The 16,106-nt window shown below is 47.2% G+C and overlaps 1 protein-coding gene across 2 annotated transcripts in view; it reads right to left on the reverse strand.

Moving 5' to 3' along the window:
* Positions 1 to 464: 464 nt before the first annotated feature.
* The window catches only part of ATP2A2 (ATPase sarcoplasmic/endoplasmic reticulum Ca2+ transporting 2), a 60,512-nt gene continuing 44,870 nt past the window's right edge, over positions 465 to 16,106 (reverse strand). Inside the window, exons 10-21 of one of the 2 annotated variants that reach the window (XR_006383971.1) lie at positions 15,747 to 15,849; positions 14,794 to 14,925; positions 11,326 to 11,448; positions 11,007 to 11,225; positions 9,919 to 10,254; positions 8,241 to 8,461; positions 7,609 to 7,811; positions 6,086 to 6,171; positions 5,715 to 5,848; positions 4,984 to 5,101; positions 3,297 to 4,893; positions 465 to 1,271 (exon numbers count right to left, since the gene is read on the reverse strand). Coding sequence is in view for 1 of the 2 variants with exons in the window: in XM_044244298.1 (XP_044100233.1) it covers positions 4,624 to 4,893; positions 4,984 to 5,101; positions 5,715 to 5,848; positions 6,086 to 6,171; positions 7,609 to 7,811; positions 8,241 to 8,461; positions 9,919 to 10,254; positions 11,007 to 11,225; positions 11,326 to 11,448; positions 14,794 to 14,925; positions 15,747 to 15,849 (1,945 nt within the window). In the remaining variant the exon portion in view is untranslated. Of the gene's footprint in view, positions 4,894 to 4,983; positions 5,102 to 5,714; positions 5,849 to 6,085; positions 6,172 to 7,608; positions 7,812 to 8,240; positions 8,462 to 9,918; positions 10,255 to 11,006; positions 11,226 to 11,325; positions 11,449 to 14,793; positions 14,926 to 15,746; positions 15,850 to 16,106 lie in introns of both variants that reach the window. The other variant, XM_044244298.1, reaches the window with a different exon arrangement.

Raw genomic sequence — 16,106 nt, forward strand, 5'->3', positions numbered from 1 at the left:
TTATTAGGTTTATCCTTACCTCACTGCCTTTTTTAATGATAAAAGAATCATTTTAGGTTATTTGGAAAGTAGAGAAATGCCCCAGCTCAAACCCATGCCTGCTAGAGTGGCACGAAATAACCCTCAAGCGGATGAATCCGCTGCTGCAGCCGCTGCAGCTTATCCGCTCCCAGCAGGAGTGCGGGATTTCACCTTTTCCATCTGAACAGCATGAGAAGCCTCTCTCCACTGGCACCATCTCCAAGCTGCTGACAACTTTTAAAAAACATCTCTCTGCAAACCCGATGACAAGACATGCCGTTTGCCCCACACCTGAGCTGTGTGACATACGAGCACATCTCCTCCCCGGAAAGTCAAGTCTGAGACCTTCCCCCACCGGAAGGTAAAAACCCTTTGGGGTGCGGGGCTGGAGGCCCTCAATGCCCCTCACCCTCTCCCGCCGGAGAACAGTCAGCACCACACTGTGAACTTATCATAGAATAGATTTATTTACCCGAAACCATGTCTGTGCAATGCTTGTTACCAGCACAGAAACAGACAATTGATCTCTATTTACAGTCTAAAGTCAAACATGCTTTGTGATAAATTGACGGTTAGCATTTTATGAAGATAAATGCATCACAAGAGTAGCATTGCACCAACATCTGTCTACGGTTTCTGATTTCATTAAATAAGTTACATTTAATACAGTGCAAAATAGCTGTTTGCACACTCAAAAAAAAGTAACAAGTTATGAACTAGAGGCCTACATTCTAACCTTTCAACACCTGTAGTGTTTTCAATAGATTTATAAATAAGCAAACTGTACAGGGCCAATTAAAAAGTAGCAGGTTTAAATGACACCACAGAGAAATCTGGCTACTTACAACTGAAGGCATGCATTACAACCGAGTATGGTACATTTATATAAACTGACATTTTGCACAGAGAAACATGGAGACTTGGCTGATGGCTTCTAAGTTCTCAGATAAGGTTTCAGAACCTCATTCTTCTTGCAGCAAAGAAACCAAAGTTCTCTGGAGAGGCTTTCTGATTCATTAAGCTAAATTGTACATTTGTAATTACTGTTTTGATTTAAAAGCTAAACCCCGTTGGTAATACGTTTCCTCCACATAACACACAATGAGTTGGGGACTTTTTCTACTTTTTTTTTCCCCCCAACATCAATCATGCAGAGGGCTGGTAGATGTGTTGCTAAAAACGCACATGCACGCAACCGAACACCCTTATATTTCTGCAAAATGGTTTAGGAAGCGGTTACTCCAGTATTGCTGAAAAGGAAAGAGAGAGGAAATCAGCTTTATGATATATGGGAAAGAAATGTTAGAATAACTATTTAAGATTAATAGTGACAAGGAATAGCGAGAAGGAGTATTCAGTTTGACCTTTTAAGATTTCAAGACCAGCATCTCTGATTAACTGTCCCTGAGGCGCTGCCTACGTAGGGTAGCAGCTAGAAGCACTGGCTTGGCAACACGGACCCCTGTCGTCCAGCTAAAGAGCAAAGGCCACCCTGGCTCACAGAAGAACCCCACAGGCAGACACGGAATCGCTTCAGATGTAACGGAAGGGAGATGGGCAAGAGGAGGGGAGGTTCTCGGTTAGCCGTGCAGATGGTAAGGAAGGTGAAGCAGAGGTGAGCAGCGTGGCAGAGTGCGAAGCCTCTGGCTCCTCCTGGTCCCTACCCTTCCTCCCAGGGGGCTAGTCCTGCCTGGTTCTAGAAGGGTTGCCGCGGTCCTTACTCCCTCTCTGAAGAAGGATGGGGATTACCGTCACTGTTAGCTGCGCGGTGGTTTTTGACAAAATTGGTGATTACGTTAAAAAGGCAACAGACGATGTGGCAGCCTTAGCTCAGGGTGCTGCGCACTGCTCCGGCGGCAGGCAGGTGCTGTACAGACCTCGAGCTAACGCCTGTAGTCGCCTACCACTGAGGTCTGCCACCGCAAGGACATTCAGGGGGCTGAGACCCAGTCTGAGGGTTGACGTGGTAGCAGCCGCTCGTGGGGGAGGCTGGCACCGGCCCTGCCTGTCTGGGAGCTCGTGCAGCTCACTCTGCGCCCTGTGGTCCCTGCTCTGTGCAGACCAAGAACGAGCTGCTGGAGTGGGACCCCAGCTGGGGACGTGAGATCGCCACCTTCCCGGCCAAGCCCTATCAAAGAAGCCGTGCGAGGCCTACCTTTCTCTCGAGGAGAACACGGACAAGTTTTGGTGAGTCTGAAAACGACATTACCCTGACTAGTCCTGATGGCGGCAAAAGCAGAGGCCACCTGTGCTTTCCCGCCAGGGCTGGGTGAGGCTGGGTCTGGGCACCTGCCCCGCACTGTGGGAGGCCCGAGGCCAGGGATGTGCCCGCAGCAGCTCTGTGGCTGAGAAGGGGGCTCCCGCGGGCGTGTTTCTCAGCAGCAGAGCCTGACGCAGAGCTGACAAGGGGACGCTCCCAGCAGCCTGGGCTGAGCCAAGTGGGTGCCTGAACCACCTCCATGGGCTGGACAGGCCTGAAGCTGAGAAACCACAAGGCCAGAGCAGGCCCAGGGTCATCTGGAGCTGCGTGTGTCTCTGACAGCAGCAAACCACATTCCACTTCTTCTGCAAATGCCACTGTATCAAGGAACCAGAGCAGGGAAAGCTGTCTGGTAAGTCTGGCTTCCCGGACGAGCACACCAGCAAGCTCAGACATCCTGTCTTGGTTTGCAGCCACGGTGTGCTCCTTGCACTTGATCCCTCAACTGCTTTTTATGCCCAAATCGGCAAAACCCACCCTCCTTCCTCCTCTATATTCTCCGCCAAACAAACCAACCGCCCTTCCTCAGAGACCTCAGTGAGCCAGGCCGGGACTGCCAGCCCCTTCTACTCAGACCCGGGAAGCCGGCGGCACCTTGCTTAATACCCATGAACTTTCCCCCCAACACTGAGCCTTTACATCGCATCTCGGGGCTGGCCCCAGAACTTTCGTAAGAACAGGCCGGGGCTCCCAGGGAAGGAGCTGCTGCCTAGGCCTCCCTCACCCTGGCTCACGACTAGGCTGGTTGGTTGCGGGCAGAGCCAGGCCCTCCTCAGCATCTGGCCGAGCCGCCGTCCCAAGGCCGTGCACGGAGTCCACAGCCGTCACACCCCAGGTCCACCCGCCCACCCCGCGTGCGCACAGGTACCCCGCACCACACTCTTGCTGCTCTCGGAGACAGTCACAGAGCACAGCAGTACACAACACAGGGGACGTTTTCGTTAAGTGTCACAGCTAGCTCACTCAGTGGCAGTCACCTTTAGGCTAAAGCATCAGGGGTCCAGGGAATACTCACGTTAGTTGATGGATGTTGGAAGGCATTGGAGGAAAACACCATAGTTAGGACAGTTAATGACTTACACACGGCTGGTAAGACTGATCTCAAACATGCGCAACGTATCATAGTAACCATGGTGTTGGTTAGTGCCACATTCAAATAAAAATAGTTCTATACAATATGTTCATTTGGTCATGTGCTATTTACAGATTTTTACAAAAACACATACACACATACACACACACATACACACACACTCCCCCTTATGTTCTCTACACCAGGCTAAAACAGGCCAGCAGAAACTTGCAAAAAAGTATCATGGGTGACAACAGGTGCCTATGTGTTCATTCCTACAGCTACTTATGCAGCAGAACACAATCCTCCTTCCCCTCGGGCACAATAAAACTCAAGTTCTGAGCTAAGAACTTAAGAGAAAATTGGACACAATTTGTTATAGTTCAAGCTAAGCCACTTAAAAGTTAAAAACAAGACAGTTTTTTTTCTGTCCATTTAAAATGTTTTATTTTCCTTTTTAAACTAGATTGTGAAGTGCCACTGAAATAGGCAATGTTGGCAAAACAATGTCTGTTACAATAAAATACATTAGACATTTAAATAAATAACCTTAAAAACTACGTGGGGGGACACGAACCCAGTCGATTGAATCTGGAACAATGTTTTCTGCACAAGCGAGAACAGGCATACCTCTTGTTAAGACTGATGTAAACAGAACCATCGGAACCTACAGGAGAAGCAGCCGAGCGGGGCCAGGAGTGGGGGTGGGAGTGACGGGGGCCGGGGGAGTGAGGGAAGTGGCAAACCAAAAAATACTGACTGAGGTAGCAGTACTCTGCTCAGTGCAGAAAAATTGGCTTATGAATAAAAATTAGACTGTGATCTCAGATTAAATCCAGATGATCATGCAAAAGACACAATACATGCTATTTAGTTTTAGAAAAAGAAAAAAAAAAAAAAAAACCACACACATTCATTTCCTAAAATCTGCTGCCAATTAATTTGCTGACAATGTCTGCTGGCTCAACTATTTTTTTATACAAGGATGAGTATTAAACAGAACACTGTACATGCTTTTTCATCTACAAAAAAATATTTGCATAAAATAGTGTTAGTTCTCTGTACATGTCAATGGACACTTTAATTATGTGTATAAAAAAGGAAAATCTTGCCCCACTGGAGTCAGAAAAGCAAAACAAAATCTAGAGTATGAAATCTCCTTCACCAGCCAATATGTTCATGTGAAAATTCAGCAGAAATAGACAGTTGCTTTAAACAATAAAAAAATTAATTGATTAAGTTAAACATCTTCTTTATGTAAAACTGTCAGTCAAGACCAGAACATATCACTAAAGTTAGTGTCTGTGCTATAGACCCAGACCACCAGGGGCATTATGAGCAGCACAAACGGCCAGGAAATCCCATCGGTGCATGCCGAGAGCGAGCAGGACTTGGTGGCAGGCTGCACACACTCTTTACCAGGTTCCAGGTAGTTGCGGGCCACAAACTTGAGCGTCTCGTCCATCAGAATCACAGGCAAGGAGATTTTCAGCACCATCAGCCACTGGGTCAGATTCAGCGGTGTGATCTGGAAAATAAGCTGAGACACAAAAAAGCTCTGTCAAGCTCCCAGACCTCGCAGGACAGGCAGCGAGGCCCCAGCCTCAGTCCTGGTCCCACCAGCGCTTACTGGCAAAGGTTCCACGTAGAGGATGAGGAAGTGAAGCGACATGGACAGGCAGATGGAACCCACGAGCCAGATGTTCTCCCAGGGGGGCATCCTCAGCAGGGACTGGTTTTCGGACAAGCTGCAGAACGAGACGTACGTGAAATATGCCCGCCTAAAAGGCAAAGGCCCTATTCATGAGTGACCAAGACTGTCCCGAACCATGCTTCAGTAAGGCAGTGGCGAACACGGCATTGCCCACTGACCTAATTCTACTTAGTGAAGTTTCTACTGTGACAAAATTAAAGGAAGAATGTTCAGATGTAGGACAAACTTCCAATTTTAAATCTAGGTTTCGGCACAGCGGACTCCGTTTCAATGGACTCAAAGCTGCTCTCAATTGCCCTTGCCACTGACACCATTTCAAAATTTCCATTTTTGTCACTGGCTTATAACTAGAGGATACCATTTGTCTCGCTGCTCCAGGGCAAGAGTGACTTCCCTGGGGGCACCGGCATACAGGGGCACCGAAGGCCCTATTTTTGGCCCCCGCTGTCTCAGAAGGAGTGTGTGGTTAAGCACTCCCACTACTTCCTGGAGGTGATGACGACTCAAGTTTTTAAAACCGGTGCTGCCTGTTCTTTCTTTCTGGGAGGGAGGAGCTTTCCTGCAAATCCTCCAGCAACCTCGACACCCAGTTCCCCGGTGCACTGGCTGGTGGAGCTCCTGCCCCAGCCTATCGAGGTTTCACTGACCTGTTGAGGGCGTTACACATCTCTATGGTTACTAGAACAGACAGCGCCATTGTCATCGGATATGGGGACTCAAAGATTGCACAATCCACTCCTTCAAAGTCCGGGTTGTCATCTTTACACTGTAGGAAGTGGCTCTGCAACAAATGCCCAATCAAGTTTGTCATCAGTCAAGTACATTTCCAAGGTCCTTGTCCCCGTTCCACAGGAAGCCCAGGACACGGACCCACTCAAGATCTCACCCCATCATCCTAGATGCCACTGCTAATTATCTGAGTGTTAAGGTTACTTGGTAGGCACCCAAACCACAAAATGCTCAAGGACAGCCTTGTAACGCTTTGCCGCTAGGGAGAGGAGAAAAGGCAGACACATACCAGCTGGTAGAAGGACACCCTTGGCCCTCCGTCGGCAGCAATGAACCACCACGCGGCGGCACCCACGGTAGCTGCGCCAACATAACCTGGGAAGAGACACAGGCGGCACCTGCAGCCCCTGCCTCATGGGCCAGTGCCCAGCAGAGGCGACACAGGGTATGACGATGGCGCAGGAGAGCCTGTGCAGCCACTAGCAACTGCTCACTCCCAGCAGCCAAAGCACCCAGACAGAGGGTTTCTGCAAGGAGAGGGGTGTGCGCGGTATGAAAAACTAAGCAACTTTTCCAGAGTCTGTGAGGAAGAGGACCTACGGGAATTGGCTGGACCTTACGCTAGCCAAGACCCTCTCAAACCGGCGGCAGGTACGCGCCTCCAGAGCGCCTCGCTGTGCTGCAGCGCCGGGTCACACCACCCTGGACTCGGAGGAAAACCGATGCTCCCAGTTACCCACTGACCTGCTCCATCAAAGGCCTGGCAGAACCGTTTCGTGGAAATACCACCAGAGCAGTTAGTGCAGAATGCAAGCAACATGGCAAAACCCAAGGCAGATTCTGGGATCACCTTGCCACCCCCCCGAACACCCCCAACCAAGTGGTTCTGAATGGAGCAAGTTTATGACAAAGCAACGGGGTAGTGAACACGGACACCACGGAGATGGTCCCGGTGCAGCAGCGTCTACCAGAAGATACAAGCGCACACTCCCTCCAACCCGGCAGTTACAAGGAAACGGGAGACAGCTGGGGGACAGGGACAAGACAGCCACATGCGTACTGACATGGCAATTCCCAAAAAACAGGGAGAACTACAGGCTTCAGCACACGTGTGTGTACAGCACACCAACACTTAAGAAAATATATGCACAGGACAGATCTGTTTGCTAGAGTATTTCTGGAGGGCACAAGAGAAATTCAATATTGAAAGAGAACTGACTGGCTGAGAACCTTCCCACTTTATGCCACAGTGTGCTTCTGCAATTTTAAATCATGTGAACATACTAAAAAACAAAACAAAACAAAACAAAACAAAAAAACCACCTTCCTATTGAACCCCAGGGCAGTTATTTTAACTCTCTGGCCTCACTTTCCTAAGCTCTTAAAGTGAGGACAAGAACCGGTAGCCAGGCAGAAGCAGCAGGGCCACAGATAGAAGTGTGAGGAACCGGACCGTGGCCGGGGCTCTTGTGTGTTTCCCAGGCGCTGCGGATGAAGGCACAGCTCCCTTCTCGGCTCTCGGGGAGCAGGGCTGAGTTCCACAGCCCGGGGATGGAAAGCCTGACCCTGGCAAACGCCTGCATCCTTCTGCCCTTAGGTTAAATCTGAAAACCTCCTTCACAAAGGCCCAAGGAATGACAGAGATAGATAAAACAAGGGATTAGCTCTCCTGTAACTGGGTATACAGTTTATTAAACTCCATTTTTTGTTACCCTAATACAGATAGAAATGTGCTTTGAAGGAATGAATTGATAAAAATTTTGCCTCATAAACATGTGATTTAAAAGTCAACGCTATAGAAACTATACTCACAGCCAATGGCCAGGTAACGGAAAAAGAGCCATCCGCTGATCAGGGGCTCCTTCGGGTTCCGGGGTGGTTTGTTCATGATGTCCAGGTCGGGAGGGTTGAAGCCCAGGGCCGTGGCAGGCAGGCCGTCTGTCACCAGATTGACCCAGAGCAGTTGGACAGGAATTAAAGCCTCAGGAAATCCAAGGGCTGCTGTCAGGAAGATACTGTTTCCACCGGAAGAAAGAGAAAGACCCCAAATTATTTCAGCCACGACTTACACAGCACGAGCGCCCTCTTCTCCTCCATAAAATCAATGGACAGTTAACAATGACTGCTCGAAATTACTTTTGGGCCACCACAGAACATGGGTTATACCTTATTTTGAGTTCAAGCACAATTTTAGAAGGCCAAAAATTTTACGTTACTTTACCCAGTAAAACTCATTTCTACGTTCAAGGGCATCCTTTACACACAAGGGCAGCCACAGGCCAGCCCTCCCTTGGGCTGGAAGAACCTCTACCTTCCTCCTCCCGCCTGGCCCTCTCCCCCGACTCCCGCACAAAGCTGCAGCCCTACGAACAACAGATCTGGAAAACTGGTCATCCCACGCCCCGACCTCAAAGGACTACAAGTGATCGCTCACGGGGACCCACCAGACCACTTCCCCCACATTCGAGGAGATGAGATAGCGGATGAACTGCTTCATGTTGTTGTAGATGGCGCGCCCCTCCTCCACCGCAGCCACGATGGTGGAGAAGTTGTCGTCGGCCAGCACCATCTCTGAGGCTGTTTTAGCCACCGCCGTGCCAGAGCCCATGGCAATGCCGATCTCCGATTTCTTCAGGGCGGGAGCATCATTCACGCCGTCCCCAGTCTGAAAGGGAATGTGACCTCTGGTTTATGCACTTCGGCCACCACATCACACACATCCCCGACAAAGAAAGGTTCGGCCACCCTGAAGTGAGGACAAGGACAGGAGCCGTGGCCCTCTGGGCACAGACAAAGAATTCTCATTTTTACAAGGTGGCATCACAAAACACACTACATCTGGGAAATGTAAAATTGCCACATGAGCTGAAGAGACTTCAGAGGGAAGTGGAACAAAAAGGGCCTCAAAATTCATTATATTATTTTTTAAGCAAACCAAACCCGAAACCGCCCACGTGGCAGTTGAGACGCAGCACTTGTATCCACACAGAGAAATCTCAAGTAGAACAGCTGCAGAACGCAGAAGGAGGGAGACCGTAACACGCCGTTCACAGAGGCCACGGTCACGGTCCTGCAGGACTGAATACTGTCTGCAGACACACAGCCATCATCCCCATGCGTGTTTTTTAAACTTTTCCTGAACACCCAACACTGAATTCACAACAGCGGTTCCCTCTAGGAGGAGGAGAGGAAGGAAGGGGAAAGGGAGGACACCTGTAATATCTGCTTTCACGTAACACATTCTTTTCTTCAAGTTTTACAGATAATCAACAGAAAGCAAATATTACACAAGGTGAATGTGTCTGGGTGCAGAGTCACAGTAGGTAAGAATACTGGAAATGCCTCGCACACGGGCAGCTCTTAATGCCTGACCAGTACATCTAACCTCAGGTAGGGTTATGGAACACCGAAGAGTTATACCCTGAATCACTTTTTAGAAAACTTGAGATAGAAACATGTATCCTTTTGAGGTGCTACAGTGGCTCAGTTGTTAAATGTCTGCCTTCTCTTTGGGTCATGATCCCAGGGTTCTGGGATCAAGTCCTGCATCGGGCTCCCTGCTCAGTGGGGAGTGGGCTTCTCCCTCTCCCTCTGGTTCATTCTCACTCACTCACTCTCAAATCAATAAAAATATTTATTTAAAAAAAAAAAAGATTTTATTTATTTATTTGACAGATCACAAGCAGGCAGAGAGGCAGGCAGAGAGAGAGAGAAGAAAGCAGACTCCCCACTGAGCAGAGCCTGATGTGGGGCTGGATCCCAGGACCCTGAGATCACTGAGCCGAAGGCAGAGGCTTAACCCGCTGAGCCACCCAGGTGCCCCTCAAATCAATAAAATCTTAAAACACAAAGAAATATGTACACTTTAACCAAGATAAAGACTAGATGTCACCAAATATTTCCCCACAACTGATTGAGAAGGCATACTTCTACTTCCTAAACTACTCCAGAATCTTCCCTCAGGTAACATACAGCATGCCAACTATGGGTCAACAGAACTCTACAGAAACAGCCTGATCCTGACAAAAATCCAAGATATTCTAAATCTGGGATTTGTTACTAAAAAGTTAAGTCAAATTACAATCTGCTGTGTCTGCGTAGTGTGAGTCCAAAGGTACTCACCATAGCTGTAATCTCATCAAAAGACTGAAGAAATTCTACAATTTTTGACTTGTGGGAAGGTTCGACTCGAGCGAAACAGCGAGCATTCAAACAGGCATCTCTCTGGGCTGAAGGACTGAGCTCATCAAACTCCCGACCCGTAAAAGCCTTTGACGTCACATCCTCGTCCTGCCCAAAGATGCCAATGCGCCGACAGATGGCCACTGCAGTGCCCTTGTTGTCCCCCGTGATCATGATGACCCGGATGCCTGCTTGCCGGCACAGCTTCACGGAAGAGGCCACTTCAATTCTTGGAGGGTCCAGCATGCCCACGCAGCCAACGAAAGTCAGATTGGTCTACAGCAAAAGAATCACCTTACGTTCAAACGGGAGATTCTAGTTTCTCCTCTGGTGTAGAACAAGGGCCAGTCATACATTAAGAGCAAAGGTCTCTGCATTTTCCTATAATAAATCCTTTAACTGTGGCTCGTACCTAAGATTAATATTCACAGAGATAGAAATCTAATGAGGAACAATATTAGTTCCAATTAACTGGAAAGGATGAAAAACAGTACTACGTTCTTGTAACTAAATCATCCTTTAACTTTCATGAAAAACACACCAAGGAATAAGAGCATTTTGATACAGGCCACTCTAGGGGCCCCCAATACCCAAGTTACTCCTTATTCCTTTCAGGCGGCGCTTCAGGAAGTCACATACCTGATGAGAAAAAATTCTATGAACAGACAAGTGGAAGGAATCTCCCAACTTGGTATTTAGACCTTTAGTAACTCATGAATGTTTAGAAAAATTCCCAATTTTAAAAACATCTTAATTTACAGAGGATTTGCAAAATAGGCTCTACAAGTTTTTTAGCTCAAGTCTTAATTATTCTATCTTGAAAGTAACAGACTTGAATTCAACTGTTAACTACACAGGTTGGAAGCAGCAAGCTAGATCGGAATGGCGACGCGTATGGCTGCAGAAAAACAAATAACCACACCCCTTTCTTGGCAAAAGCAAGACTCATTTGACCTTTCACTGAAGGAGTACTGTTTGAACACAATGAATGTGCAGGGTGTGGGGGAAGAAACTTTTCGTTAGCTAACCTCGTATTTAATAAAGTTGGCAGAGTCCTCAAGGTTCATTTCTTCTCTTCTCAGTGGGTTGTCGTGAGTGGCCAGAGCCAGGCACCGCAGTGTGTCGCTGCCACTACCCCATTCCCGAATGACAGACATGATCTTCTGTTTGACTCCCGGGGTCATAGGAACTTTAGTACTGCCAACTCGAATGTGGGTGCACCTGTCAATGACACCTTCGGGGGCACCCTGGAAATGTTACAGATTGAAGTCAACAACTGTATTTACTGGGCTCACCCAGGACGCTAATCCTGGTAAGAACATCTCAATTGCAGTCTGCCACACTTGCCTTCACAAACATTTTGCTCATCGATGTCCGGCTCGGTTTGTTTGGCGTACAATAAACTGACATCGATTTTCTATCACGTGAAAACTCCAGAGTAAATTCCTTTTTCATCAACTGCTTGATGACCTATAGGAGAACACCCATGGAATATTACTGGATGGCAATTTCTGTATATTTTTCACTTATTCAACAAATATTCACTAAGCGCCTATTATGTGACAGGCACTGGGGGTTTATGACAATAAACAAAACAAGTAAGTTCTCCCCCTCATGAAGCTTAAACTTGCTCTCTAGTTTGGGAAAGACACACTGGAATGTAAACATAAAGTGCTATGGAGAAAAAAAATTTAAGGCAGGGGGGCGGGTGGAAAATATGTATGTATGTTCAGATCACAACTTTACATAAAACAGCCAGAAGGCATTATGAGTAAAAATGTGAGAACCCGGAGTGTGGAACGCAGGCTGGTAGGACCCGGCCTGTTCAAGGGGCCTCCAGGACAAGCAGCTGGAAAATCTTGCAAGACTAAGAGGTGAGAAACAGATTGTCGGATGTTAAAAATCACCTTAAGGCATCTGTAACAAGTGAAAATGGAAGACAAGGGAGGGTTTTAAGGTCTGGCAGCTGCGTCAGAATGAGCTGAAGGGGACAAGGAGCACCGCTTTGTACAAATAACCCAAGAAATGATGGCGACTGTGGGCAGAAATAGGTGGTCCAGAGCACTGCTGCCTCACAGGAGTCCCTGCTGTGGTGGGAATGTTCTGGCAGAGCTGCTCATGTGGCTGTCCAGTGTGGCCACTAAGCACCTGAGGAGTTTCAGGTGCCAGCGGCCACGTATTACACACCAGCACGGTGACTGGGAGACCTCACGGGAGTAACTGCAGACAGGAGAGGGCGAGGACTGGGCCCTGGGGCCTCCCTACCGCTGGCAGGAGGTGGAAGATCCAACCAAGGGAGTCGGCAGAGGGCAGGAGCAAAGAGAACAAGTGAAGGAATGTTTCAAGAAGGGAGAGACAGACAGCTTGGGTAAATGAGGACTGAAAAGTACCCTGCAGACTTAGACGCTGTGGATCTGGATCGTGTGTACAATCAAATTACCTACAACATATATGGTGTCCTTTTTTTTTTTTTTTTTAAGATTTATTTGACAGACAGAGATCACAAGTAGGCAGAGAGGCAGGCAAAGAGAGAGGAGGAAGAAGGCTCCCCGCTGAGCAGAGAGCCTGATGCAGGGCTCGATCCCAGGACCCCGGGATCATGACCTGAGCCGAAGGCAGAGGCTTTAACCCACTGAGCCACCCAGGCACCCCTACTGTGTCTTTTTCTACTTCTGCTTTTTCTTGCCTTATTGCACAGACGGGGGCTGCCAGCAGAATACTGAATAGAAACATGGAAGGTAAAACTTCTGTTGCTACTGAGTATGACATTACTACAGGCTCTGTGTAAATGTACCATCAACTTGAAGGTGAAGTTTGCTGAGTTTTTATCATGAACAGAAATTTTATCAGATGCCTTTTCTGCATCCACATAATAATCTTATGGTTTTCCGTCTTGATTTGAATTACCCTGATTCTCCCCTAGCCCCCACTCAGACACAGAGCTAATGAGAATTACAGAAATCCCCAAGGACCTCAAGCATCCAGTGTGGGCAGTGATGAGTGGACTGACAGCCACCCTCTCAGCCGGCTGCCACAAGCCGAAAAAAGACCATCAGTGAATTCTGCATTACCAGACGCGTATGGATCTCTTACGTGTTTAGTTTCCATCAAGCATTTGTATCAAATGCTCAAGGGGAAGATTGATGGAATATGTAGTGATTCTGACTAAGGTGTGGACCCAGGCACCAGATATATGGGGTGGGGGTGAATGCGTGAACAAAGCCATTTCTTTCAGCATTAGAATGGTCTAGAGTGGTAGTTATTCCCAAATGGTCCACTAGGTATTAAAAAGCTCGATCCTGCCCAACTTTACCTCGGACCTACAACAGGTTCCTCCTTTCTGGGGGCTGGGGATCAGCATGAATTTGGATGTGGGAATTTTCAGTTAAGTTACCCATGATAGTCATTTCTGACACCCTCTCCCTGCCCCGCTCAGCTGCAGACCAAAAATATGAGGCAAAGGCAGCCATGAAGCAAGAAAGTGCTTAGTTTGCAGACAAGAGAACAGATGGCTGTGCCCTTTTTTGTGGTCATAACAGTTAACATACCACTTTTTTTTTTTAATTTTTTTTTTAATTATTTATTTAACAGACAGAGATCACAAGCAGGCAGAGAGGCAGACAGAGAGAGGGGAAAGGAAGCAGGCTCCCTGCCGAGCAGAGAGCCCGATGCGGGGCTCGATCCCAGGACTCTGGGATCATGACCTGAGCTGAAGGCAGAGGCTTCAACCCACTGAACCACCCAGGCGCCCCTAACATACCACCTTTAAAGCTCTATGATACTACTTGTTTCCCTTCATTGAGTAGTTCTAGGTCTAGAATCAAACAATTCTAACCCTCAGTTTCTATGAAGCTAAGTCTTTATGTTGTACTTAGTCACACCAACTAATAATACAGCTGTCAGGCAATGTGGCTTTCCAGGGACCAGCACCACCCCCTACCCTTACCACCAGTCAGGGAGTGAGCTCTCTAATGGAGACAGGGGGCCTCGACTTCTCCCGTCCTGTGGAAGTCACGTATGTCAGGCCAGGATGCCACAGGACCTGCCCAAGACCCTCACGCTAGGAGACTGCTGGCTGTGAGGTGTGAATAAGTTCACTACAGCAGAGATCTGGATCCTTAACTCTAGCCTAAGTTTTGCTTCCTCAAATAATGCAAATAAAGGAGACAAAATGAGGAAAGAAGGGGTGCGGGAGCAGGAACCCAGTTCTGCCTCACCCTGTAAGATCACGCGGAGTCACTGAAGGCCTCAGTCTCCCTGCCTGTAAGTGCCAGGCTGGACTGGATAGTCTTAAAGCCCCTTTCACAGCGGGAGGTTTGGTGTGCTCACCAAAATGCTTACAGAGCTTGAATGGAGCGGATTGGAGGAAACAGAAAAAGTGAAACAAAAGAATACAAAAAAAAATGGCTGCTTTGAGAAATTTTACTAGAAGAGAAAAGAAGCTGGGTGCTAATGGGGGAAATAAAGTCCAAAAAAAGTTTTAAGATAAAAACCATACTACTATTTGTCCTATGCTGATAAAGATCGGTGGAGACTAGGCGGAAAAGTGATAACGCAGGAGAGGGGGTGGGGCTGGGGCACGCTGGAGCGAGTGCCAGAGGCTCAGAGAAGACAGACCTTGGGGGCACGATGACTGTGTATGGAAAATATCTAGCGATACCTACATTCTTGGTCAGATAGCTGATCATTTGACCTGAGAGCAAATGTGGGGAAGGAGATGCCGCAAGTCAGGGGAGATAAGGTACATGTATCTTAGCTGTCTGTGAGCGGGGAGCAAAGGGCAGCACTGACAACACACCGAGCTACAATACTGACCGAGTTGCAGGCATTTGCTCGCTCTATTTTAGAAAGACCCTTCAATTCGGTATCAAATACATTCATCTTCTCTACTAGGCAAGTGAGAGCAGTCTCTGTAGCTTCTCCAACTTTTTCATACACACCCTTTGCCTGTATTGGTTAAAAGCACAGAAAGTACAAAAGTAGTAAATAAGCTTTTCATTAATGAAGACTTTCTATTGGAGGACAACTTCTTCACGTCATTCTTTTAGGGGCTGTTTTTATCGACTCTGGAGCATATGACGCAGATAATTAAAAATATACTCAAAATATGTTATCTTATTCTAACAACTAGGCTTTTTATTTCCTTTAACTATGAGAACCCACTAGTCACAGTATTAATTCAAACAGAGCCTGCAAAAAGCATGTGTCACTGTGTGTTATCATTCTACAGAGTTCATGTGGGGTTTCTGTTGGGGACTGGCTTGTCTAATTTTAGACAGAAACCAGCGATTACTATATAAGTAAAAAGGGAAAAAAGGATTCTTGTTGGTTAAATTTTGTATCATCATCATCACCATCAAAACAACCCTCTAACCCTCAGCTTGTCAAGGATGTAACACCCATCTTAAAAAAAAAAAAAAAAAAAAAGAAAGAAAAAAGAAAAGAAATCAATACCCTATACTGTGAAGAAAACATGCCCTGTTCGTTCGAGGTTTTCCTCATGTATAGCAGCTGCGCCACAGCAGAAGCGCGCGCCACATACACTGTGACTCTTAGCGAAGCGAATGCAATGCTCAGTCAGGGGACATAGGAAAGGCTTTCCGCTTTCTTTGGCTAGGTCACGCTGACTTGGATAAAATGGAAAGAGGAAATAAAATCAGGAGCCCTTACTTTCCAAAGGGAGGAAGGAAGGCTGGATTTTCATTCCACCCACCCCACCCTCGAACCAGAACAGCCAGGTCTACTTTCTCATTTATGAGAAGCCTTACCTCATTGTAATCCAACGCAGAATCATTACAAAGAGCACAAATTGTTGCCAATTCCACAAGACCATCATATTGATGACATTTAACTGGTTTATCATCTTTATGCCTATCAAAAGAAAATACTTTTAGAGTGTAGTGTGGTCATCTCTATTGATTTTTACTTAATTATACAATTTTGTGGACAAGAGCCTGGCAAGTATTCTAAAGAATCTGAGTAATGGCTCTTAGAGATCTGATGCTGGAGATAATAAAAGAATGCATCTTTGATTGACATCAAGAACCAATCAGTAAAGACCAGAAGTTCTTAGTTAATGAAATTCTTCCACCACAGGTATCAATACAGAACAAACAGAAATCCCACTC

This window comes from Neovison vison, chromosome 3 (genome assembly GCF_020171115.1).
Source record: "Neovison vison isolate M4711 chromosome 3, ASM_NN_V1, whole genome shotgun sequence".
In the NCBI taxonomy this organism is placed as follows: Eukaryota; Metazoa; Chordata; class Mammalia; order Carnivora; family Mustelidae; genus Neogale; species Neogale vison.